Source organism: Anser brachyrhynchus (genome assembly GCF_964034855.1).
Source record: "Anser brachyrhynchus genome assembly, chromosome: 14".
NCBI classification, from domain to species: Eukaryota; Metazoa; Chordata; class Aves; order Anseriformes; family Anatidae; genus Anser; species Anser brachyrhynchus.
Window position 1 is genome coordinate 15614291 of NC_137709.1, and position 22705 is coordinate 15636995.

General features: G+C 37.0%; 1 protein-coding gene across 12 annotated transcripts in view; it reads left to right on the forward strand.

The window, feature by feature from the left end:
- The window catches only part of SLIT3 (slit guidance ligand 3), a 512565-nt gene that overhangs the window by 309231 nt on the left and 180629 nt on the right, over nucleotides 1–22705 (forward strand). For all 12 annotated transcript variants that reach the window (XM_080555212.1, XM_080555205.1, XM_080555208.1 and 9 more), the window contains 2 exons: nucleotides 4300–4463; nucleotides 18895–19036. In XM_080555212.1, the coding sequence (XP_080411338.1) occupies nucleotides 4300–4463; nucleotides 18895–19036 (306 nt within the window). The remainder of the gene's footprint in view (nucleotides 1–4299; nucleotides 4464–18894; nucleotides 19037–22705) is intronic.

The window sequence follows — 22705 nt, forward strand, 5'->3', positions numbered from 1 at the left end:
GCTCTGATTGGCTTTAATAGAACAAAATACAAAGACCATGAAATTAGACTGTGCATCTTTGGAGTTTAGCCATAGCCTACCAAAAGGATTTTCTTTATATAAAATATTCCCATCATTTCCTTTAGGATATATACAGCTTCAGAACAAGTCATGTGTAAAGAAAGTCTCTGTTTTGTCTTCCAAAATCTGAAACCAACCAAGATATATTTACTCTTACAAGCAAAGAAAGGGAAATAGTAACCAGCCTGCTTTATTTTTTTTCATGCCAAAATATAAAATGAGGCAGGGATACTGCATATATACATGTAAAATCATATTAGGTAAATTAGCTGAACTGAAGAAAATGCCCCTTACTCGTGTCAGTCTATGTAAGATAACCACTGATTTATATTTACTTTCTTGATTAAATGGTGACATTCATAAATCTCAATGTAACAAATTAAATGAAAACTAGATGTTTTTCTTTTAAAAGAGAATGGATAAAGGAGCTAAAGGTAGGGTTACAGTTCCTGGAGTTTTGCTTTTTCTCATTCAGCCACAGTAGTCCAGAAAATTTGCTTGGCCTCTTCAGATCAATCAGTCTTGTCTGTTACCAGAGCTCGATGCATTCTGCCATTTTTCTTTTAGTTTAATTTCGGAGATGGCTTTGTATATAGCTCCCTAGAGGCTTACACTGACTAATCCCCCTCTGCTGTAATTAAGGGAAGAAAATTTTAAAAAAATAAAAAATAAAAATAAAAAATAAAAAGGAAGGAAGTCATAAATAGGATTTATAAAGGGAAGCTTTTATATCGAATTCTGAGAGCCACATTTTATAGGACATGAATGCTGACTGACTCTAAAAGGATTTTCTGAAAATTTAATTTAGGGTCTGTGGCTAAAAGGGCACCTTTACAAACTTGCATTTGTATTCATTCACCTTATGTTCTGTAAAGGTAGTTTCATCAATATTAAGTGGCATGTTTCAGTCTCCAAAGATTACCAAATAACATGTAGTACCGTCTTTAGCAGTGCAATATAAGGATTAAAAAACCTACATAGGCAGGTGGAAATGCAGTAAAATGTTTTATTATTTCCCTCCTTTCTGTACTTTCTTCCATCTGTTTCAACAGAGGCAGAAAAGTCATCAAAATAGCAATTAATATAAGATAAACAATGGAGTCAAATAGTATTTCCTAATTTCTTCAGCTTCTTCATATTTAAAATTCTTTCTCTCTCCCTGAATCATCTTATCATTTCTCACAAATAATAATTTATTAATTATAATTATTAATAAAGCAAGTTTGGATAGCTACATATTAGTACTTTCTGAATATCTTCTGTTCAGAGTTATGCTAATAATGTTTAGATTTAACCACGTTTTGTTGAAATGGATAGTAATACCGGAAGAGCTAGCATAGATCTGAGCAGACGTAAAACTGACGAGCTTTTGTTTACCCATGTAAAATACCTATATGAAGATATTTTTCGGGTGATACTGTAACACTTTCTCTAGTATTCTAGAGAATTCTGTTTCCTCTCTGGGCTTTATTTCACGTTAACCTGTTACACTTGCATTAATAACCAACCTCAGTGAAAAGTTTTCATGAACGGAGAAAGCTCTCTGAGGCACAGTGGCTGAATAACATCTACTATTTAATTTATTGGTTGTTGATGCAAATTCAGGTCAAACGGATAATCAGTAACGTTCATTACAGTTTGGTGACTCCACAGTTTTCATTAAAAATGATCATCAGTTTGTCTACCTTCTCAGAAAGCTTCACGTTTAGACATGCTTTTAGAAGGTCTTGTAGGGAATCCCTAGTCTGAATGTTACTCAAGCAGGGTTGAGCTCCTTTTCCCACCTAGCTGAGGCTCAGCACTGTGTGGACAGTGTTTTCCCTCTTTACACACTATCGAGATCCATTAGCGAGACATTTGGGGCTGCCTGTGCTGCAGCTGCCTCTGCTGTGTTGGCTCTGTGGATAAATAGCTTTTTCGTCATGGCTCTCAAAACAATCTGCTTGTTTAAGAAGAACAGAGAAGGAAAAATAAAAAGCACATTCAACTTGAACATGACCTCTAGCGGGTGGAAGTGCTAGTAAGATTTGAAGCACTTTAAGAATTCTTTAAAAGAATCAGCCCTTCTGTGGTAACCTTCTTTATTTAACTGTCTTTTCTGGTGCTGAGTTTCATTGATCTTTTAACCTTGATTGGAAGTGACAGGAATTAGTTTTCATTGATCTGCTTTCCTTTCTTGAAACAGCTTTATTTATGTTAAAACATGTCCCTCATACTTATTTGCTTAATGGTAAGTGTCCTGTTGTCTCTGCACTTGTGAGTGACTGCTGAGATCAGTAATTGCATAATATATTTTTTTATTATTATTTTTTTTATTTAAGGGTAAACTGAAAATATAGTGAATCACTTCAGTGCTTTTCATGCTCATAGAGAGTTGGCATATCATGCTTTCAAAGTACTGTGAAAAGTCTTTTTGTGGCTGTATTCATTAATATAATTATCAGAAACAAATTCTATTAAGCTGCCTTGTTAAGCTGGACAGGCTAAATGGTCTCCTCTCTAAAGCAGACTAGAATACCAGCACAAAAAAAAATTGAACGAATGAAAAGGTAGGGGTCTGCTGAGGCAGATGAGCTGGCGAAGAGGTAACAGTTCACACTACTAAAATGGGAAAAAAAACAGAATCTAGTTATATTAATTTAATGAAGGGGGGAAGCCTCACAGAACTGGAAAAATTCCCCTTTTGCAAAATTGCAATTTTATTACTGCTGCCTGCCTATATCCATGCCTGGGATGCAGGGAGCGGCATGGGATGAGCACGGTTTCAGTTCCGGAAGGAAGATGACTGAATGTCATTGTTGACTGCTGGGATGGGATGGGATAATAATTTGAGGATTTAAATGAATTGCTTAAGAGCAAGTTAGAACAACATCACTGCCTAGATGATCTCTGGCTAGATGATACTTGTTGTCCTTTCTTTGTAAACGTATTTATTTGCTTTCATTTGACACAAAGTGTTCCAGGCAGCTTAATGAGTCATAATAACAAAGCATTTCACTAGAAATCTAACTTACTGCAGTGTCAATTAAATAGCTTTAGAATCTCTAAAAAAAAAAAAAAATTAGCCATCCTTCTAAAACAATTACATTTCACAGTGCTCCCAGGAGTCTAGAGCTTTCCATCTCCACAGAATAAGCTCAGTTCTAGATTTGCGGCCTTCTGCGGCAGCTGCCACCCCAGCCACACAAATCTGGGGCCTGTCAGCCCGGACGCCATGGCGACCTGTGCTGAGGCCTTGCCATATGAAGATATCACAAATAGCAAATTTCTTTGGTAGATGGACAAGGCTCAATCCTGTGCACACCAATTCTGTATTGTTTTTAATATAATGCCTGTAATATGAGTGAATAATGCTTTGTCTAACCATTTCTGACAGGATTTTCAATCTGTTTTATCATTTCAGCTTTGCTATAACAGTACAAATGCATGACTCATTACAAGCAATGACATAATTAATGTCCTGGGCTTTTGTTTTGACCTAAAGTTTGGTAGCTACTAAAAATACCAGATTCATTCATGATTTGGCAGATTTTTTTTATTTTTTTTTTCAAATGTGACAAGGCTTCTGGAAGTCTCCAGTGCCAGGTGTGAGGCTGGGAAGGGAACCGCAGGGCCATGCACGTCCATGTGCCGTGACCCTGTCATGGGCCCCTTCCTCATCAGGAGTTGAAAGTTCCTGTCTGGAACCTGAATACCTGACTTAAACTGCCACACTAAAAGGGGCATCGGTGAATTTCTACAGGCAACACAAGATCATGCAATGTCACAATAGCCTCTGGGGACTTTTTGGTTTGTTTTTGATTAATTATTATTTCTTATTTTAAAAGGAGGGGAAGACAGAAGAATTACCTATCATCCTGTTTTTCAGCCTGGCCTTCTTGTTCATTCAAGTCATCCTTTTAATTCACCCACAGCTATCTCATTCATGCAGTTATTTCTGATATGAAATCACAGGCAAAGTGATTACTTGTAAGCTTACTAAATTCAGTTTGTTCTTTTCTCCAGAATGGTCACGATTATATGATTATAAAAAAAATAGTTCCAATTTTTATGTGGGCATTTTCTTGTATATTATATGGCAAAGTAGACATTGGACACCTGACTGAGCTGGAACCAGTAACCTGCAATGATCTTTCTTACACTATAGAGAAGAGCAGACGGATTTCTACTTGTTTCCTGTGTTTTGTGCCTTCTGTTAAAGCACTGTTGGTAACGTTGGGGTGCTTCCCTCTGTTGCAGGCGGCTCCATTCCAACTTCCTGCACTGTGATTGCCACCTGGCTTGGCTGTCCGACTGGCTGCGGCAGCGGCGCACCATCGGGCAGTTCACGTTCTGCTTGGCGCCTGTCAACCTGCGGGGTTTTCTTGTGGCGGAGGTTCAGAAAAAGGAATTTGTCTGCTCTGGTAATGATACCAATTATTCATTTATCTATCAGCTGATGCTTTTATATTCATATTCGCATAAAAACAGTGAATGGAAAATTATTATGTTGCATTTGAATGCCATTCTGTAGTAATGCTGTTTTGTTTTTATCATAGCTAAACTGTATGATAATAGATCAAGTTGTTATTTTTTAGCTTTATGTGAATTATTGGATTCCAGTTAATAATTCATTTCTCAAATTATGTTTTACTTTTGTATTGGCAATAATATCAACATAAGAAATCAGTTAAGTGGAGATGATTTGGTATTTCTCAAGGGAAGAGCTCTACAGCTGAATAAAAAAGGAAAGGAAATAGAAAATTCTAATCTGAGTCTGTTGATATATGATTGTATTATGGAGCAGCAGGGGCAGATTTTATACTAGGGGCTGAAGGAGGGTTCTTCAGCAACCAAAGCATTTCACTGTTCTACAAGTTTCCTTGTAGGTAAACGAGGCTTGAGGATACATGGCCAACTCACAAACCATGTGACTATATGTTGGGCCTATTCATCAAGTCTCCGGATCTGCACTTGGCTTTTGTGATAGAAATGCATTTTCTTAAATAAGGAGAAGAAAATATAAAATTGGAAAAAGAAATATTGAAATTTGGCTGAAAGGAAGAGATCTGGCAGAGGAAAGGCATGGCAGTATATATGCTGTGAAAAAGAAGGGAAGATATTGGACACAAGCTTAGAGAAAGTTTTGCAGGCAAATGGGTAAAATTTGCAGGCCCATAGCCTGCGAGTGAGATAGAGACATTACAAGATGCACAGAAGCATACACCATTTGTATGCTATCCAGAGCTACTGGTGGTGACAGCAGTCAGGCTAGCCAAGCACTTTGTGGGCTTAAGAGATAAGCCTAATGCACAAAAGCAGTATGAAATAGGGAAGAAAGAGATACAGTTATGGTCACTTCTGTCACTAAAAATTACAACTGCAAACACTGACCTGGATCAAACAGAAGATGAGCATGGAGGTTTACCACATGAACACTCAGCAGCTGTATTGGTGCCAAGCCTGTGTAACTGTCTGTAGAGGATAGGTACCTCCTAATGTATATTTTAAATTAATTCCCTATAGATTAGTCAATCAAAATAAATAAAAGCAACTTAGCAAGTTGTAAGCCTTGGCATAATAAGCCTGAAAACCCCTCGGCTCATCTTAGATACTTGAGTTAAAGACAAAAAAATTTAGTTTGTAGGGAAGTTTTTTTGTACTTAAATGTACTATACCTGACATTAGAGTAAAGAACCTACAAAAATATATACTGACTGACTTGACTTACCAATTTTTTAGGTATATCTGTAAACATGTAACTCTTTCAAAAGTTAATAAATACAAGAACTATGTGACAGGTTTCTTAATTTGTTTTGCTCTTGTATGCTTGTTTTTGTTTACTTGTCTGTCACCATCTAAGTGTCTGCTCCCTGAAGCAGTATCCTCTTGATGCATAGGTTGGCTGTCTTTTGTGAATAGTTTCACTTATATGTGACAAAGAAAAAGAGAATTGGTGGCACTTTGAGAAGTGTTTGATCTCAAGCTTAATTATATCATAGATGCTAAATTAATGTCCAGCCCTGGACATTTGCAGGAAGTGTTATGGGCATGTGGAAAATTAAGTTGTGCACCAGTGATTTTTGTGGCATGATTTTCAAGAGTGCTGAGCAACTTCTGTGTATTTGTGGACATTTGAAGATGCCCAGAATATCTGAAAAATATATTAAAATCCAAAACCAACCAACCAAACAAAAAAAAAAAAACACATTGAGAGCTGAACTAAAAGAAAAGTTTAGAAAGTTAGCAATCTGGGGAGAGGAAGGATAAAAATAAATGGATAAATGAATTGAGCTATTAGTAGAATCTCATTTTACCAAAGAGGTAACCACAGCATGTCTGTCTTATGAAATGAAGTTTCAGATGGGGCATGCGTTCAGTTATTTGGATTTATGATATAGTGATCTGAAAGAAAAAAAAGTGATTTAAATCAGGAGGAGATAATAACTGCTGAATGAGAAATTTAACATGGACAGAACTGATCTAAATGGACTTTTCTATGCAGACTATGACTTCCAAAAGAGAAGAGGTTGTTTAACAGTTGCCTGTTCAACCAGGAATGTAAAAAAGAACTCTCAAAATTTCCCTGCTTTTTTATTAAAACATAAATTAATAAAAATTAAAGGAAAGAAGCTTCCAGTGAGACAGTTCATCAGCTGTATCCCTTAGCCTTCATCTGGGAAATTACATATACTGAAAAAAAAATGCATTTGAAGAGCTCATTTCAGTGTAGGATTTAGCAGGGAACTCAGCTTAGTAACTGCTACTTGCACAAAATCCTACATGGATAACCAGTTTAAAGAGGATATAAATCTTTCCTGCTCCTTATTATGGGTCTTATTCCTGATTTTACAGCTTAATTTGTTCGTGTTCGACTATGAAGTCAGACTAGGACAGGAGGTGAATGGTGAGCTGAACTTGTCCCTTTGCAAAGGATTTTTATACAATTTAAGATTATATGAATCACCATAACTAGCCTCAAGCTGGCAGTGAAAGCTTCTTTGCATCATACTTACGAAGTGCTGAAATACAGTGTAGTGAACTACTCTGTTTTAGTACAGGCTCAGCATTTCAAGTGTCTGTATTTTTTATGACAGTAGAAATATCATCACAGGAAAAGAAAAATCTCAATTTTTCCTCCATTGTAAAATGGGGTTCATCAGAGCATTCCAGTTCAAAGCTTGTACTGTTGCAAACTTCAAAGAAGAAAAAGGAGAATGAAATAATGTAGGGAAGGAAATATATATATATATCCTTTAAAATCCTTTATATATAAAAAATCCTTTATATATAAAGATATATATATATATATCCTTTAAAAACTGATTTGTGATTGTTCTTTGAACACTATGTAAAAATACTTTTTTTATATACCTTTACAACAAATGTTGCTTCAAAAAAAAAAAAAGTTTGAATGCTACATACCAAAGAATAATTTAAGTTGGAAAAGAAAATGTGTAACACTGATAGAGTTGTGCTACAACTGGAAACCAAGTCTTTTGATTCCTTCTGGACACAATGCTACTGGTTCTGTATGGAGATATTTATAAGCACTAGGTACAAGGTCTCTTAGGAGAACATTGCTGAAATCAGAGTTATGTGCCAATACACTGTGTGAATTCAAAGTCTTATCTTTTATTTTTTCTTTCAAATAATATTCTTCAGCTTCTGCACATAAATTATAGAAATGTTAATTCAAATGGCACTTGTAGGCAAATTGTGAGCAGTGGAAAAGCTATTCCCTTGGTCATGCTCGTGAGCATTTGGCTCAGAACTGTAGGTAAATGTATAGGATTAAATAGTGTGCAGTTGCCTGGAGAAAGGTTTGCAAATATGGCTAATTGGATTTGTGTTGCATAGGAGGCAGGGAAAAGGTCATTAACAGAACTGAGCAGGGTTGGGACTGGGTGGCCCCTCACCACTGGGGAGAGCACTGGGTGCTTCTGGCACTGCCAAAGCCGCTGGCTGGCTTTTTCAGCAAGCTGCCCCTCCTCATAGGAGTCTCTGTCCTCCAGAGCCACCCCAGACTGAGCAGCCTTCCTGGGCCTTTGCCTTAAAGCCATCTGCTCCCAAAGAAATCTCCACATATACGCTTCCCCCCATGCAGGTGGTTATTGAACTCTGGGAAGTGTTGGTGAGCCAGTCTCCTACAAATGGCAATTTATGATGCATGTGGCACCATATGATGAATGCCCCAGCTGATGAGCTGCAGATAGCATGGTATATTTCTGTTCTCTTTCACTGCCCTAACATTGCAATTGCATCATTGCCGTTGCAAGAAAAAGGGTATGCTAGGCAAAGACTTGATGCCAGTCAGAATACTTACTGCATTGTGATGCCTGAGAACTGTTTGCTTTTATATTCCCTTAATTAGCAGAGAAGCATCTGAGCATGCTGGCTTATTCTTATAACCTCTTAGAGCCTTCCAGTTTTTTGCTCAGATGAAAACCATGCTTCCTTACCATGTTCAGATGTTTCACTGCTGAACTGGCCTCTCTGTCTATTTGTCCTATTCTACTTCCTCTCTCCCAGCCCCCTTAGGATAGTCATTTTATTTCACTTTCCTCTCTCATGAGTTTGGCACAATCAAGGAGCCAAGCAAATTATGGCTCCCTGATTTTTCTTTCACCTGCTCTTTACTTATTGACGTTGAAATTAATCTACATATTGATCAGTTATGTCAAGTGATGAAGTGTTTCTCACTTGCATTTGTGCATCTGTAAAGCTTTGCAAACTGAAGTGGTGGGTTCATGAAATTACAACATCAGCAGCACCTTGATCTTTTCAGTGTTCTGTGCAGGACCAACTGATTGACCCATCTATATTTTCTTACAGTGTTCAATCACTTTGGTTTTCTTGAGTATATGCAAGAGAAAATAAATATGCACCTGAACTGCATATCCAAGAATAAAGCAGGTGTATTCAAAAAGCATTATAACTCACCCTGTAGATGGGTAGCATGTTTCAACCACTGCTCTCCTCGGCTAGATGCGTCCAGAATAGCTCATTTGAATGGAGTCAGTACTCAACTGGTTGCTTGCAGGAGGGATTATCTGGTAGATAAGCAGGAAGATTGTGGGTTGATTCGGTGGCTGTTGGGAAGAAGCTGATTTTCCCACCATACTGTTACTGCCAGTTCTGAGGCAGTTTGTTGGTGTTTGAGGCAGTGTGTTGGTGTTGGCCCTGAAAGAGCATGTTGGTACAGATTTGTTTTACTTCTGCCAGTACCTTGAGGTGTTTTACAGTGGGCAGCATTTACAATGAAGACTGGATAAGATTTCTTAGAACAGACCAGAAATGTTTATTTCCAACAATTAATGAATTCATGCTTTTCTGGTATAGAAATCACCAGGTTATCATCAGGTTCTAAAATATTGAAATTAATGGGGAAGTGATTTGCCCTATATATCTTGCAGTATGGAATTTAGCAAAAATTATGTTTAAAATATATTATTTCAAGTATTTTTCTAATATAGTTTTCTTTATTAATGAAGCAAACATTGAAGAGAAGGAAGTTGAATCCGTACATCATTCTCTTTTTCACTGTAAATCATTTTATCTGGTTCTTGAACCTTAGTTCCCATTCAGAGAATCTAAAATAACCTGACGAAAATCAAGATTCTTAATTCTGAATTAAATCAGTTCAAGTTCATTACGACTTACAGTCTGAAGCTGGTGCAAGAGAGAAATAATTACCAGAGCCAAGTGTATGGTGATTTCTGATACTGAATTTAAGAAAATCCTGGATTGATTGAAATCTCAGTTGAAGATCTAGAGTTTCTGATTCGTACGGTGGAACTGCAGCTGAGGTATAAAAAAGAGGAAAATATGTTAGGTTCCTGCTGCTTAACGCAGACTGGAAGCTGTAATGAGGAAGCAGATTTATTTGTTTAGGTGAGGTCAAAAAGTCTTAAAATATAGCTGTTACTCTCTGGCCCAGACCACAGAACTCAGTAACTTGTCTTGCTCCGGTTTTCTCTTAATAACTTCATAGCAGATTGTTGAGGAGAAAACCAACAATGAGCAACTAATAAAATAGCACTCCTCAAGCTTAGTATCTTAATGAGAACATTCAGAAAATGCCAAAGGAAAAGTGTGTGGAGAGGGGAACTCCCCTCCATCTGTTCCTATTTAAAAGACTGTGCATTGGTGTATCTGCATAATTAGCAGCGGGTCTGCTCCTTTCAACATGGGACACAGAGGCACTGCTGGTGTGGAAGATTGGTGCTCCCTGGAAACTAAAAAGGGGGGAGGAATGCTTCCTAATGATGCAGATTTTGTAAGTGCTGGCCAGAGGTGATTGCCCCGGAGGGAACGGAGTGGTTTCTCTCCGTGCGGCCTGCCTCAGCTCATGCAGAGACGGGCTGCCAATGGCCCTTAGTCGTGGCGGTCACAGGAAACTGGATAAGCAAAGTGGGAAGAGGAGGCCTTTTCTCTCTGTGTGCGCGAACGGTCACCTTTGCCGTGTGGGACATCCTCATTGTACAGTTTATTTTATTGCTTTTAGAAACGAGCTTAAGCATTTTGTCTAGCTTTGACCTCATTCCCAAAGAGTGACCCATGAGTCATAATAGCCAAGTGACATCTTTTTTCTCGCTGTTATTTCATGCTTTTTGTGACCATCAGAAGATTCAATAAGGGCTTTTACAGTGCAGTCTATGCAGGACTTTCAGTATTGTTTGACTTTTAAAGACTTCCGGGGGGGAAAAACAAGTGCTTTGAATCTGTTCATAGAACCTTTTTGTGGAACTCTGACAGAATTTTTATCTGCTCTTATAATTTTGTACCACAAACTAACATTGAGACCTAATCTAAGGAAACATTTCAATACTGTGCATTTGTTAGCTGCTCCTGAAATGAAATATTCTAGGGGTTTTGCTGATATACTCATTGCTATTTACCTGAATTTGGTGTCTTGTTTCTATTAAGCTTCTTATTACAGATTTAAATTTACTGTAGCATTAGCAGTTAAATGGTCTTGTACTTTAAGAATCTACTTCTTGGATTGTTTCATATGCAAGATGCTACATATGGTATTATTTACTTGGGGGACCATCCTGCAAATCTAAGGGTTAAAAAAACATTTATTCAGGCACTTAAAATTGCTCTGAAGAGCCAAGCTGAAAATTGGCTTTATGTTTACAGTAAATTTAGTTTTACTGCCACACAATTGTGTGTCCATCTTGTAAGTATGATGACCTTTGATCTGGAATTCTCTTTCCTCAGAGCAGTACGTGTAGTTTTTAGATACTTGTTTAAAGATAGCAGATTTGGGTATAGTTACTCATTCGTTTGGCTTTTGCACTATTGCTCTAAAAATAAATGTGAATGTTAATGTCCAAAACCAGTGGCTTGATTTATTACCAGTGTGATAATAGTATCTTGCTATACAATGGAAATGCATCATGTGCTGAGCGATATACCCACGGATGGGTACCGCTGGACTGCTCAGATGTCATTTTTAGGAGCAGTGTCACATTCAGCCTTATGTCCCCAGTGTAGCTGTGTCAGTCTGTCATGCTCGTGATGAAAGTGAATCCCATCTTTCTCCTGTTCCTGAAGAGAACAGTTTTAGTGTTGAGGCAGGGAAAGTGCAGTATTACCTGTGGCAGGACACTGGGGCCCAGGAAGCAAAGACAAATACATGATCAAACAAAATCAAGTCTTGTTTTAAACTCTTTTTCAAACACCAGCAAATCAAGCCACAGGGCCTCAAAATGCAGTCTTAAACTCTTCCTATCCCCTCAATAACTTTGTCAAACTTCATCACGAAGTAGTTCAGGTTCTCTAATGCTGATAACCTATCAGCATTTGAAGGCTATTCGAGAACAGTATTCCCTTTATAGACTTACATTTGATCATGACCATTATCTATCATTTGACCTTGCTATTATCCTTTTGCTTAAATAATTTCTCATCCTCTTCCTTTTTATGCGTGAATATATTTATAAGGTCACTGTATCATTTCCGGACCTATTTTTAAATGTCACTTTGTATGCACCTTCCAGACTGCTGACACAAGTTGTGGAATCTGTTTAAATGAGATTACTGTGCATGTATGCCTTTTGGACTGCAGAAGCACTACATCTTTTAAGACTTTGTAGTACCAGTATTTCTTTTGCCTTTAGTTTACTTTGGAAGACCAAATAGTATGTATATAAACCCAGAGAGCCAAATACATGCTAGCAGCTTTCCTCAGGGTGCAAGAGTCAGAAAGTTGAGTAATGGCTGCTTTTAGGAAAAAATACCTGCGTTACCTGACTGGAGAAGGATGTTCAAAGAAGGGCTCAGAGGGGCTCAGTGCATAGGAGACATTTAGGACTTCAACTTTTGAGTCTCCCCTGTAGAAAACTTAAACAGAATAAACTTCCCTGGGAAAAAAATAACTTTTGTCATAGTTAGGAAATTACTTAAGTTGTCTCGCAGATTCTGTTGCAGTTTTACTAATTCTTCAGAAGAACAAATCACATTTTAGACCTCACTTGTTACAGGTCAGGCTACTTCTTTGTCCTACATTTTTCCATTTCGTTTAGAAATAATTGATGCAATCCTGGGGCCATCAATGTTAATGAAATAATTGCAAATATTAGTGGTGCGGGGTAAGATAATATGATATAAGGTCTGATTTTCAGTGGTGTTAATTTACCAATGCATCTTGAAACATGCAAAATAGGTTTGGTTGTGGGTTTTTTTGGTAGAATAAAATAGACTTCATTCATTACACTAGGCCTTCCTTTTGCAACAGTTGGATATTTTCTTTTGTATTCTTCAGTATTTGTAAACCAATCGGCGTTGACTGCGCCTACAGAACAGTTGCTGTTTATGTGCTATGAATTTTTAACAGATAAATTTACTCTTTGGGAATGTTCAGCAAAACAGTGAACTTGAATCAGATGATGAATATTCATGACAAGTGCATTTTTGCATACCATGAACTTGACAGTATTAACATCGTCAATCAGGGGCCTAAGTCACTAATCATAAATACTTAACGCTATGCTCAGTGAAAAGCTGTTGAACAACCACAGATGGAAATAGCTGCATAAACCTTTTGCTGCACGTTCCTGTAGAATAAACACATTTGTACATTTATTTTTTCCTCTGTTATTGGAGTATTTGCGATGAAGCAATACTATGAATGTTAAATTTGCAGATAGTTAGTTGTGATTGACTGCCCAATATCTCTCTGCAGGACATTAAATTGTATTTTAATGCTGGGATGCAAGTACTATTCAGGAGCAATATATCTGTTTTAGGTATCTTTTTAAGGTTGTATGACTAGAGTCTAGTAAAAGCTCATGTAGTAGTAATTGATTTCAAATGTCCCAGCATTGTAAGAAGTTCCAGTGGGTTATTTAATTAAACCACAAAAGGTCATAATATATCCATGGAGCTGCAGTACTTGTACTGTTTTGTTTATTGATCAATAATTTCATGTCTGCCATACTTCAAAGGATTTAAAGTCACCACAGACTTCTAACCAGTAAATCCTATCAGAACTATCAGCCTATTTTTCTTGAAATCCATCAATACTTTTTTACAAATAACTAGCATTTTTCAAATAGAAAGGAAGTGCTGCAAAGGCAATTGGATAGGTGTGGAGGCAATGAAGCACGCTACTTAGTGTGCCATAATTGGGTGTCAGTGCAAATGAGATTATCTAGTTTATTTAGTCATCGCAAAATTTATTTTAAATGGTTGTGACATTTAAACTTGCTTTATTTATGCTCCGTAACCATTCTGTTCTAATTGTAATATCAATCTGTTTGCTGCTCTTAAAAGGCTAGAGGCCAATGAGATGCTTATTTGAAAAGAGCACTTAATTCCTCTGTAAACTGCTGGGTTCTAAGTCTCTCCCCCATCCCTCTCTACCCCTAACCCACAGTCTGAAACTGTAATGTAAAATGGTGCAGGCTAATGGCATGCCAGATATTAACTACCATAATCATTGAAGCTGTCATTCCATTACATCAGGCTCAAAGAACATAGTAATTTTTTTTTTTAATGGGGATCTTATCCTAGCTTCCACATTCTGTTAGTGTTTTTTTCTTTTAACAAAAGGTGTAATTGAGTTGGTGATTGTTAAGTATTAGAGAAAAATATAATTAACATGGTGAACTGTGTAACTGAGAAAAAAATCTGAAATTGTAAAATGACAGATAGTATGAACTTCAGAAAGGAAAGTGTATAAATGCAGCTGGCTTGTCCATCACTGTTTCTTTTCATTGCATCCACACAGTAGGGAGTTTACTGCAATTGTGAGGGACACCAACAGGAATTCTAAAATATTCTTTTCCCAGGCCTTTTCTTTTAAGGAAATATTGGCAGCAAAAGTAAAGTGCATTTTTAGATTTCAGATATTCTTACTAGGGCCCTTGATCTGTCATTATTCTTATCCTCTGTATAATTATGGAAACCATATCCAAAGTTTAATTTTCTCTACTTCAAATTCCATAGCCTACATAGACTTGTTTTTTGACTATCTCTCCACATCTATACAAACATAAAACTGATAACACTCTCTTGGAGTTTTTGGTGCTTTAATTCTGTAGATCTGCTATGGAACTAAGCATAGATCCTAATTTAATGGAAGCAGTTAAACCCAAATCAAAATTTGAATACTGTTTACAGCATTATTCAAGAAATCTTCACCTTAACAGTTTACTGTTTTTGTAAGATCTGATGGAATAGGGGCTAGATGCCTGCTGAGTGTTCATCTGTAATATGTTTTGTCCTTTGCAAAAGAAAAACATTAACAATACCATTTGATGGTAATGATTGGCAATTTATTTACAAAGTCTTTTTATTCCACTAAAGTTTTTGGAAATTTACAGTCTACATCGTCTTTTGTTCATGAGGAAGAAAGAGTTTCACCAAATATATAGGGCTGCATTCAGTATGGAATCAGAAGTATTTTTACACTAAACATAAAATGTCAGTCAACAGTGACAGGAGTACTGGATATTTTGGAGCACTCCAAGAATTCAAGCTTATAATGACAGATAAATTTTATAAAAATATTCCTGTTTCCATGCTAATTTAAGTGAAATTAAAAAAAAATAAATCACTCATTATGTGTGGAAGTAGAGGGTCCACATAAGGACAGCCTCTTTATTTACTTTTTGCCTTAGTTTTTCCTTCAGCAGAAGGTTAGATCCTATAACATTACACATCTTCAGTGCTATTTTTTCATCCCATTTTAGTTCCACCTGCACTAAAATATATATATATATATATATGCAGCTTTTTCTCTCTGTTTTGACTCTATGTACCTCCACGGTTAACTAATCGGTGATTTTTTTTTTGGTTTGTTTTGATTTGTTTTGTTTTATTTTTACTCAGTAGCCATAAATCAGAATTCTGTTCACAAGAAAGTTCCTCTTTCATAGTGGAAAAGCAGAGGTAAATGGTCTTGGCTCCAAATTCAGGGTAAATAGAAGGACTCCTATTGGCTTTATTCAATTATATATCAGGTGTGTGTTTGGAGGGGATGTGAAAAGTTTATTGGCCAGCACAAATAATGTTCCGACCTAACTTCTGACCTTTCCATTCAAAAAATCTCTGGAAAGTTCCATGATACTTAATGGTAGAAGGACATTAATTAGCACCTTGTCATTGTTGGTATGTGTTTTCTGTGAAAGGAAGACTGGTGCTTCTGTCTTTTGTCGTGCTTTTTAGAATGCCTAATATAATCTCCTTTCAAAGTGTTCCATTAATACAGAGCACTCTGCAACACTGTGTCACATGAACTGTGGAGGTGATGAGCTGAGCTCCACTGGATTTTCTATTAGATGTTGATTTAGATACAGTAGAGTCAGGAACAGACTCTTAAAACTCCAACTGGCAGTATTTCAGGAGATTGTCTGTTTATTTTTGATGTTGTGCCCTAATGAAAAGGTAGTATATTGCTACATTAAGCCACAGTGATATGTTGTAGTGGTCTAACTCCAAAATGCATTTTACCCTCATTACAAAGCCTCCTCAGAAAGCATATCTATCATGTATGATAAAGGTTGGGTGCCAACTTTCTTTTTGCCTGCCAGGGCTCAAGGATTGCTCTGAAGAGTTCCTTCCCACTTGGAGCGTTTGGCCCAGTCCATGAAAGCTTGCAATAGCTAGTTTGCACTTCCCTCATTATTTCTGGTTTGGACATCACACTGCAGTGCAGACAGACAGAGAGGATAAGTAAAACGTGTGATCATGTTGTAAAAACAAATCTTTTGTTCTTACGCAAAGATAACAGAGGCCTGTGCTCATTTGGAGGCAATATAAACTATTTCTGGAAGCATTCACATTTAAAATCTTGTACGAACCTTGGACTGAGTGAAAGGCAGAGCTGGCAGTGCTTTTGGTGATATGCAGTAGAGTTCTGCTAATTTTAAAGGAATTCCGTTAATTCATGATGATGGTATGTCTGCCCTGCATTTTATGGCCAGAAGACCGACCCAAGACTCATGATGAAAGCAGCTGCAGTCTTTCACGACAGATGAATTGGACTCTTACCCATGCCACAAATGTCCTCTGAGATCCATTTTTTTTTTTTTTTTTTTTTTTTTGGAGACGGTTGCTACCTTTGGAAATAGAATTTCTAGAACCTGAATCGGCGCTCTGAGGTCTGGTCTGCCAAAATACAGTCACTCGTGGCTCTGATTAGTAATAATAAAAGCTATATTTAAAACATACAGTGCTTTGAAACCCACATTTTTCTTTTGCTGTCCTGACAGCAAGTCTGATGATGACCAAATATAAAAAAAGTCAAACACAGTACTATAAGTTGACAACATTTCATACATAGTTGAAATCACACAATGGTTGGGGTTGGAAAGGACCCTAAAGCCCACCCAGTCCCAACCCCCTGCCAGGGGACACTTCCTACCACACCAGGTTGCCCGAAGTCCCATCCAGCCTGGCCTTGAGCTCTTCCAGGGATGGGGCATCCGCAGCTTCTCTGGGCAGCCTGTGCCAGGGCCTGACCACCCTCACAGTTAAAAATGGTTATCTTATACTGAAACTCAGTAGCATATTTTAATATAAAACAACCTTGTCATCCCTGGCTATAAAATAATATTTAAAGGGATAATCACTTGCTTGAACTAAGGGAAATGCAGACAGAAAAATGGAAACAAATTCACAGAAGAATTTGTCCCGTTTCAAACAGAAGGCATGATTTTGCAGTAATTGTCTTTTGCTTTCCAGGAGGGCTCCCTCTGCAAGTATAAAGTCAGCCTGTAGAAGTTTTCAGCTGACATCTTTTCAAACTGTATCTACATTTCAAAGTCATGATAGTTATAAGTGTGACTAAATGACATTCTGATGTTGACTTCTGATGTTGACAAATAGGAACATTTAAGTAGCACAGTCTTCCAGGTACTAGTTTAAGCTTCTTCCAACAACACACATTGGAACTAACTTTGCTGGACTTCTGGTGTTCCATAAAATGCTGGACAGTCTGCCAGCAACATTTGAACCACCTATGTTAAGATCTTATTCTTCCCAAAATATTTCCCAAATATCTTTGCTACCTATCAGTTGTTTGCATTATATTCAGATTTTTTATGAATATATGCATATGTAGGTTTGCTGTATAATGCGTTGACTTTGATGTGCACAGTTAAGGGCTAAAACTGTGTGTGTATATATAATATTTTAATTGTCATAATGATATTGGATTGTTAATCAATGTAAACAGATATTTTTTGACTTTGCCACCTGCAGTTATCATTTATGAAAGTATCAATTGTGGGTCTTTTCCAAGACAAAGCCCAGGCTTTATGCTTAGCTTCCCATGTTTTCACATGTATTTGTTATTTGACAACTGAAATAATTTTGTTCTTCTAGCCAAAAGACCAAGTATGTTTTGTGATTATAATCTATGTGATCCAGAAAAGAACCATTTTTTTTTCCTGTTTCTGTTAGGTTTTTAGGCCACTTCTTTCCAACACAAGCATTTATACTCAGTCCTCTGTGTCTGGTCATAGCTCACAAACATGCTTAAGGTTTCTTGTCTTACATAATTTGGAAGTGTGATTCACCATAAATAGGTCAATAACTTCCACATCTCAATAGTATTAACCAGTGTGACAAAACCCTTCTCTTTGCATGTAAGTGGGTATGTATGTCAAAATTTTAGACGTAAGAGTCATAGCCATTTAAGTAAAACTGATGAAAGTGCTACAGTTTTGAAAAACTTGTTGACAATTAAACTTTGGTCTAATGGATGGATTAGAATGTATATAGAGCAACATTCTCATGCTAAGCCTTTGTTTGTTCTCTAGTTTCTTGTCTTTTAGTAGAGTTACTAGGTTAAACAAGGATATGAAGGGTTGAACTTAATTTTTTATAATATTTTGTTGTGTTTCCATTAACTGCATTGTCTAATCTTGAAAAAAATAGCTTTCTATTTCCAGCTCTTATTACCATAACAGGTTACATCATTTCAAAAACAGAAGTCATTATTGATGACAGTCTTCTCTCAGTATGTAAAAGTACTCAAGGAGTATTAGTGTAATGGCAACTTCAAGGCAAAGACAACTTTTGGAAATACCCCTTGATCATTAGGCTTATTTTGTAAATCTTTGAATAAATTGATACGGTTGATCATGGAGGGGACCAAAGAAGTGTCCATGATGGAGAAATATTGATAGAGTGGAGACTGAGGAAGAATAAGAACACAGTAATCTTTTATACATTTTCTCTGCAGTTGATTTATAGCACATTATATTCACTGAATCCAAATAAATTATTACTTAGTATAGTGGAAAGATCTGGAAAACTCGGAGCCTGATGTATTTTATTGTTAAAATTTCAGGCGATCATTTTTCAAAACTAACATTTAATGTTTTCATTATGTCTCAGGTTCCCAGGCTGAACCTCCATCATGCAGTGCCAGTTCCATCACTTGCCCATCTGCCTGCACCTGCAGCAACAATGTAGTGGATTGTCGAGGAAGGGGCTTAACAGAAATTCCAGCTAACCTACCAGAGGACATTTGGGAAATGTAAGTGCCAGTGTAATGCACCATTCTTTGTCATGTCTCTCCATTTTTAGTCCATGATGTGAAAGAAATGCATATGTTTTGAGAACTGTGTTCTAAGCAGTTATCAGATATATTGTAGTTGTCCTCTTTGCCTTCACTTTTTTGATTAAAGGGCTCAAATCAGTATTTAATGTATATTAAGATACTGTTGAAAGTTGTCCTACCTCAAAACAAGATGAAGCTCTTGGCATATTATGTACAGATTGTGTTTATATCTCACAAGTCTGGGATTACAGTTCTATACTCAGGAAAGAGAAATGGACAGTCCCCTTTTTTTTTTTTGTGAAGTGGGATTGTTTTTATCTTTTGTTGGTGAATTGGCAGTTCTTATTTGTAATGAAGTATGACACTGGAGCAGATTGTCCCTGCTGATTTTATCTTTGACTTCTTGTATGCCATATTTTGTTATTCCCAATTCTTTGATGTTTTTCTGACTTTTTTGTGTGTTGAAAGATGTGAAGCTTGTTTTACAGACTTGTTTCTTTTTAGTGCCTTTAGGAATTGCAATAATCTACTTTTGTGTCCATAGCATCATACTATGGTGGTTCTGAAGTACTGTTACCTGTAACCAAATTGCTTTTGGTTAGTCCATAAGGAATGCAGATAAATTCTTTTCCTGTTTAGGTGCTTGTAGTGCAGAGGTTACCAATATCCAGCATGCTTTTACAGGCTACATAGTATGGATTCAAATATGTTTATAGTCACTGCACTCATTCAGCTTTTAGTTGTGGTAGAAATACTGCTATATTGCAAAATTCAGTGAGATAAAGCACAAGTTGAATTGCTTATGTGCAGCCTGGCCCGCTATGTTATGACTAACAGGAATGTAAGGGTTGTGGACAATGAAAGCAACATGCTATGTTCGTTGCTGGTGATCTGCTCTACACTACCACTCCTCTAAGTGACTTCATCAACTGCTTTTATCATTTAAGATTCTCCTCAAAATTGTTTGGATTTTTATCTCAGTGTAACAGAGGTAACTTATTATGCTTGACTGTGTACTTCAATAGAAAATACATATTAAATATTAGCACAGTAATGCAGGGAACAAATAGCATCTTAAAATTCATATTGTTGAGGATGTATCTAGAGCATGTAAAACATTTACAGGAAGTGTAAACTAATACACAAGCTGTTCCGAATGCCCATTTACTTTCCTCCTGACAAAGTTCAGAACGTATTGGTTGTGTTGGTGTCCAGTATATGGCTGCGAATAAAATGTGCATGTGTATGTAATACTTGATTTTCTATCCATGAAAGTTAGCTTAAAGTTATCCTAAAAATATAAACTGTATTTGACATGCTAAGAACATTCAATGTGTAGTCCTGTTTTCAGTTCAAGTCAGACAAAGTACAAGTTTGCAGGAGTGGCTGCATTGGTTCATAATAAGAGGCAGAGAAGAGATTGGTTTTAGACTTGCTCCCAAATTAGTGCTGATTTAGAAGAACTATAAAATTTTATTTGGTAGTATTAAAAATGATAGCAGAAATCAGATAATCTTTGTGGCTCCGTGCCAGAGTCACATGGAGAGCAGTATCTGCAGGAGGAGTGAAATTGGTGTGCTCCAGCAGTCTGCTGTCAGCAACACTCCTCTGTGTGAGAAAGCAGGTGAAAATGGCAGTCTGTATAGTGGTTACAATAGCAACGAGTATCCCCATCCTGTCTCCTTTCTAGTTTCTCTAGTTTCCTCTAAACCCTGTAACTTGTGAAAACAACTTAGGAGAGCTCCTTAGGAGAACAGAAAGTGAAGGAAAACTCAGAGAGACTTTAAGGTAGATGATGAGATAGCTAGTCAAGATGCATATAACATTCTGACAAACTTTCATAACCTGGAGGTTACAAATCTTCTAGTTCCATAAGAACATCACATGAAGTTCTTTAAAGATTTAGATCTGGCAGATTTCTTGCATTTTAGGTAGTACTTATTTGAGTCTCTGCCCATATGTAAACCTCTTATATCACTCTAATCCTGCACATATCCTTTACAAATACATAGCATTTCAGGTGGGAGTAGTTCTGCAGAAGGAATATTGGTGACTGCTATGTTCAGAGTGTAATGAGAGCTAACCCTCATGTAAACTTCTATTGCTTACTTTCTGATGGAGTCAATCATGAGAAGATTTCATTTTTATGAAATATATGTTAAGAAATTCAAGTAGTTCTATCAGAATGAGTGACATCAGTGACATTGATCACATACCAGTTTTTTTCTACCGGTAAAACAGTTAATTCATTTTGTAAAAGTACTGGTAAAAAAAAAAAAAAAAGGCAATCAATTAACCTTAAATCCAAGGGCAGGATATTACTCATTCTTGCATCTAGTTTGAGTAAAGGATATTCTCACAGAGAAAAATGTTTCTGGAAAGATGGAAGATGCTGCCACAGTGTTTTCTCAGAAAAATCCTGGCATAAATTCCTTTGACCAAGAAAGCTGTTCTGTTTTATGCAGATGTCTGTCATACTGCTTAGAAATTCAGTTTGTCTGAGTCTTCTCTGTGCTTATTCAATACATAATGCATTCAGAGGTCAGGTTCCAGCTACACATGGAAAAACGACTGTCTTTTGGTTTGATGTGATAGGCAGGATAATACTCTCTCACTGTAATGTTATAGCTGTGAGGCCAAGTAAATTTTCCCTATATGCTGCAACTAATATCTCTTACTCTCAGACAGGGAGTTGAGGGGTTGTGGCTTGTGTGTTTTTCCCTTGGGATTTATTCCCTATGATTGATTTTCAGTCAGACTCTCTGTGTAAAAGGTGGCTGTGTAGTGGTGCTGCCTGAACAGTTCTTTCTGGACCCTGTAATCCCATGATCCGATCCAAATCATCTTTTAGAGATCTGACTCTTACTAGAGACAAGATTCCTCTTTTGGTATATGTGTGGTACTGACAAACTGTTGCTGGGTTGCTGTTGCATAGATCACACCTCAAAAGTCCTATGGGATATTATTTGAGATGGTATATTTTTCATTTATCTGTTTCTTTCTAGCATTGCAAATAGTCATTCCACATAAGAAACATTTCCCCTATAGACCATAGTCCATCCAGAATATTTATGTTAGTATTAAAGTGCTGTGCCTACTCTGCTCCCCATGGGGCCTTTCCAAGTTCCCTTGCTTGTTAGTTGCATTCAGTTACAGCTTTGTACTTGTATTTCCACATAACTCAGTATTTCTTTGCAAGCCAAACTGTTTCAGATAAGCACCCTTGACTGACAAACTGCCCCACAAAATTGAAACACACAGCTGTTACTCTAACATGGTTATTAACAACGACATACGTTTTACTCTGTGTTTCAATATTAATTAAAGATCTTTTACTCTGCCTTCTTCCTTTCTTTTTTCATTAATATGGGTAGGCAGAGCCTTCTCCAGCAAAGCTGCCAAGTCCTAAATTTGTTTTTGTTTTCAAAAAGCAATCACAAAACAGTCAACCCACTTTTGTCATGGGACATAAAGCAAGCATCATATAACGCTAATCTTCCCTTGCTGCTGACCTCTGCCACACGTGACTCTGAAGTTTGTTGCATTACACTATTCCACCTTTCCCCTGAGGTGCATTATCCTCAAGGCCCTCATTACAAGCATGTTTATTATTAAATAAAGGAAAGTAGGAAAGCTAGAAAGCTG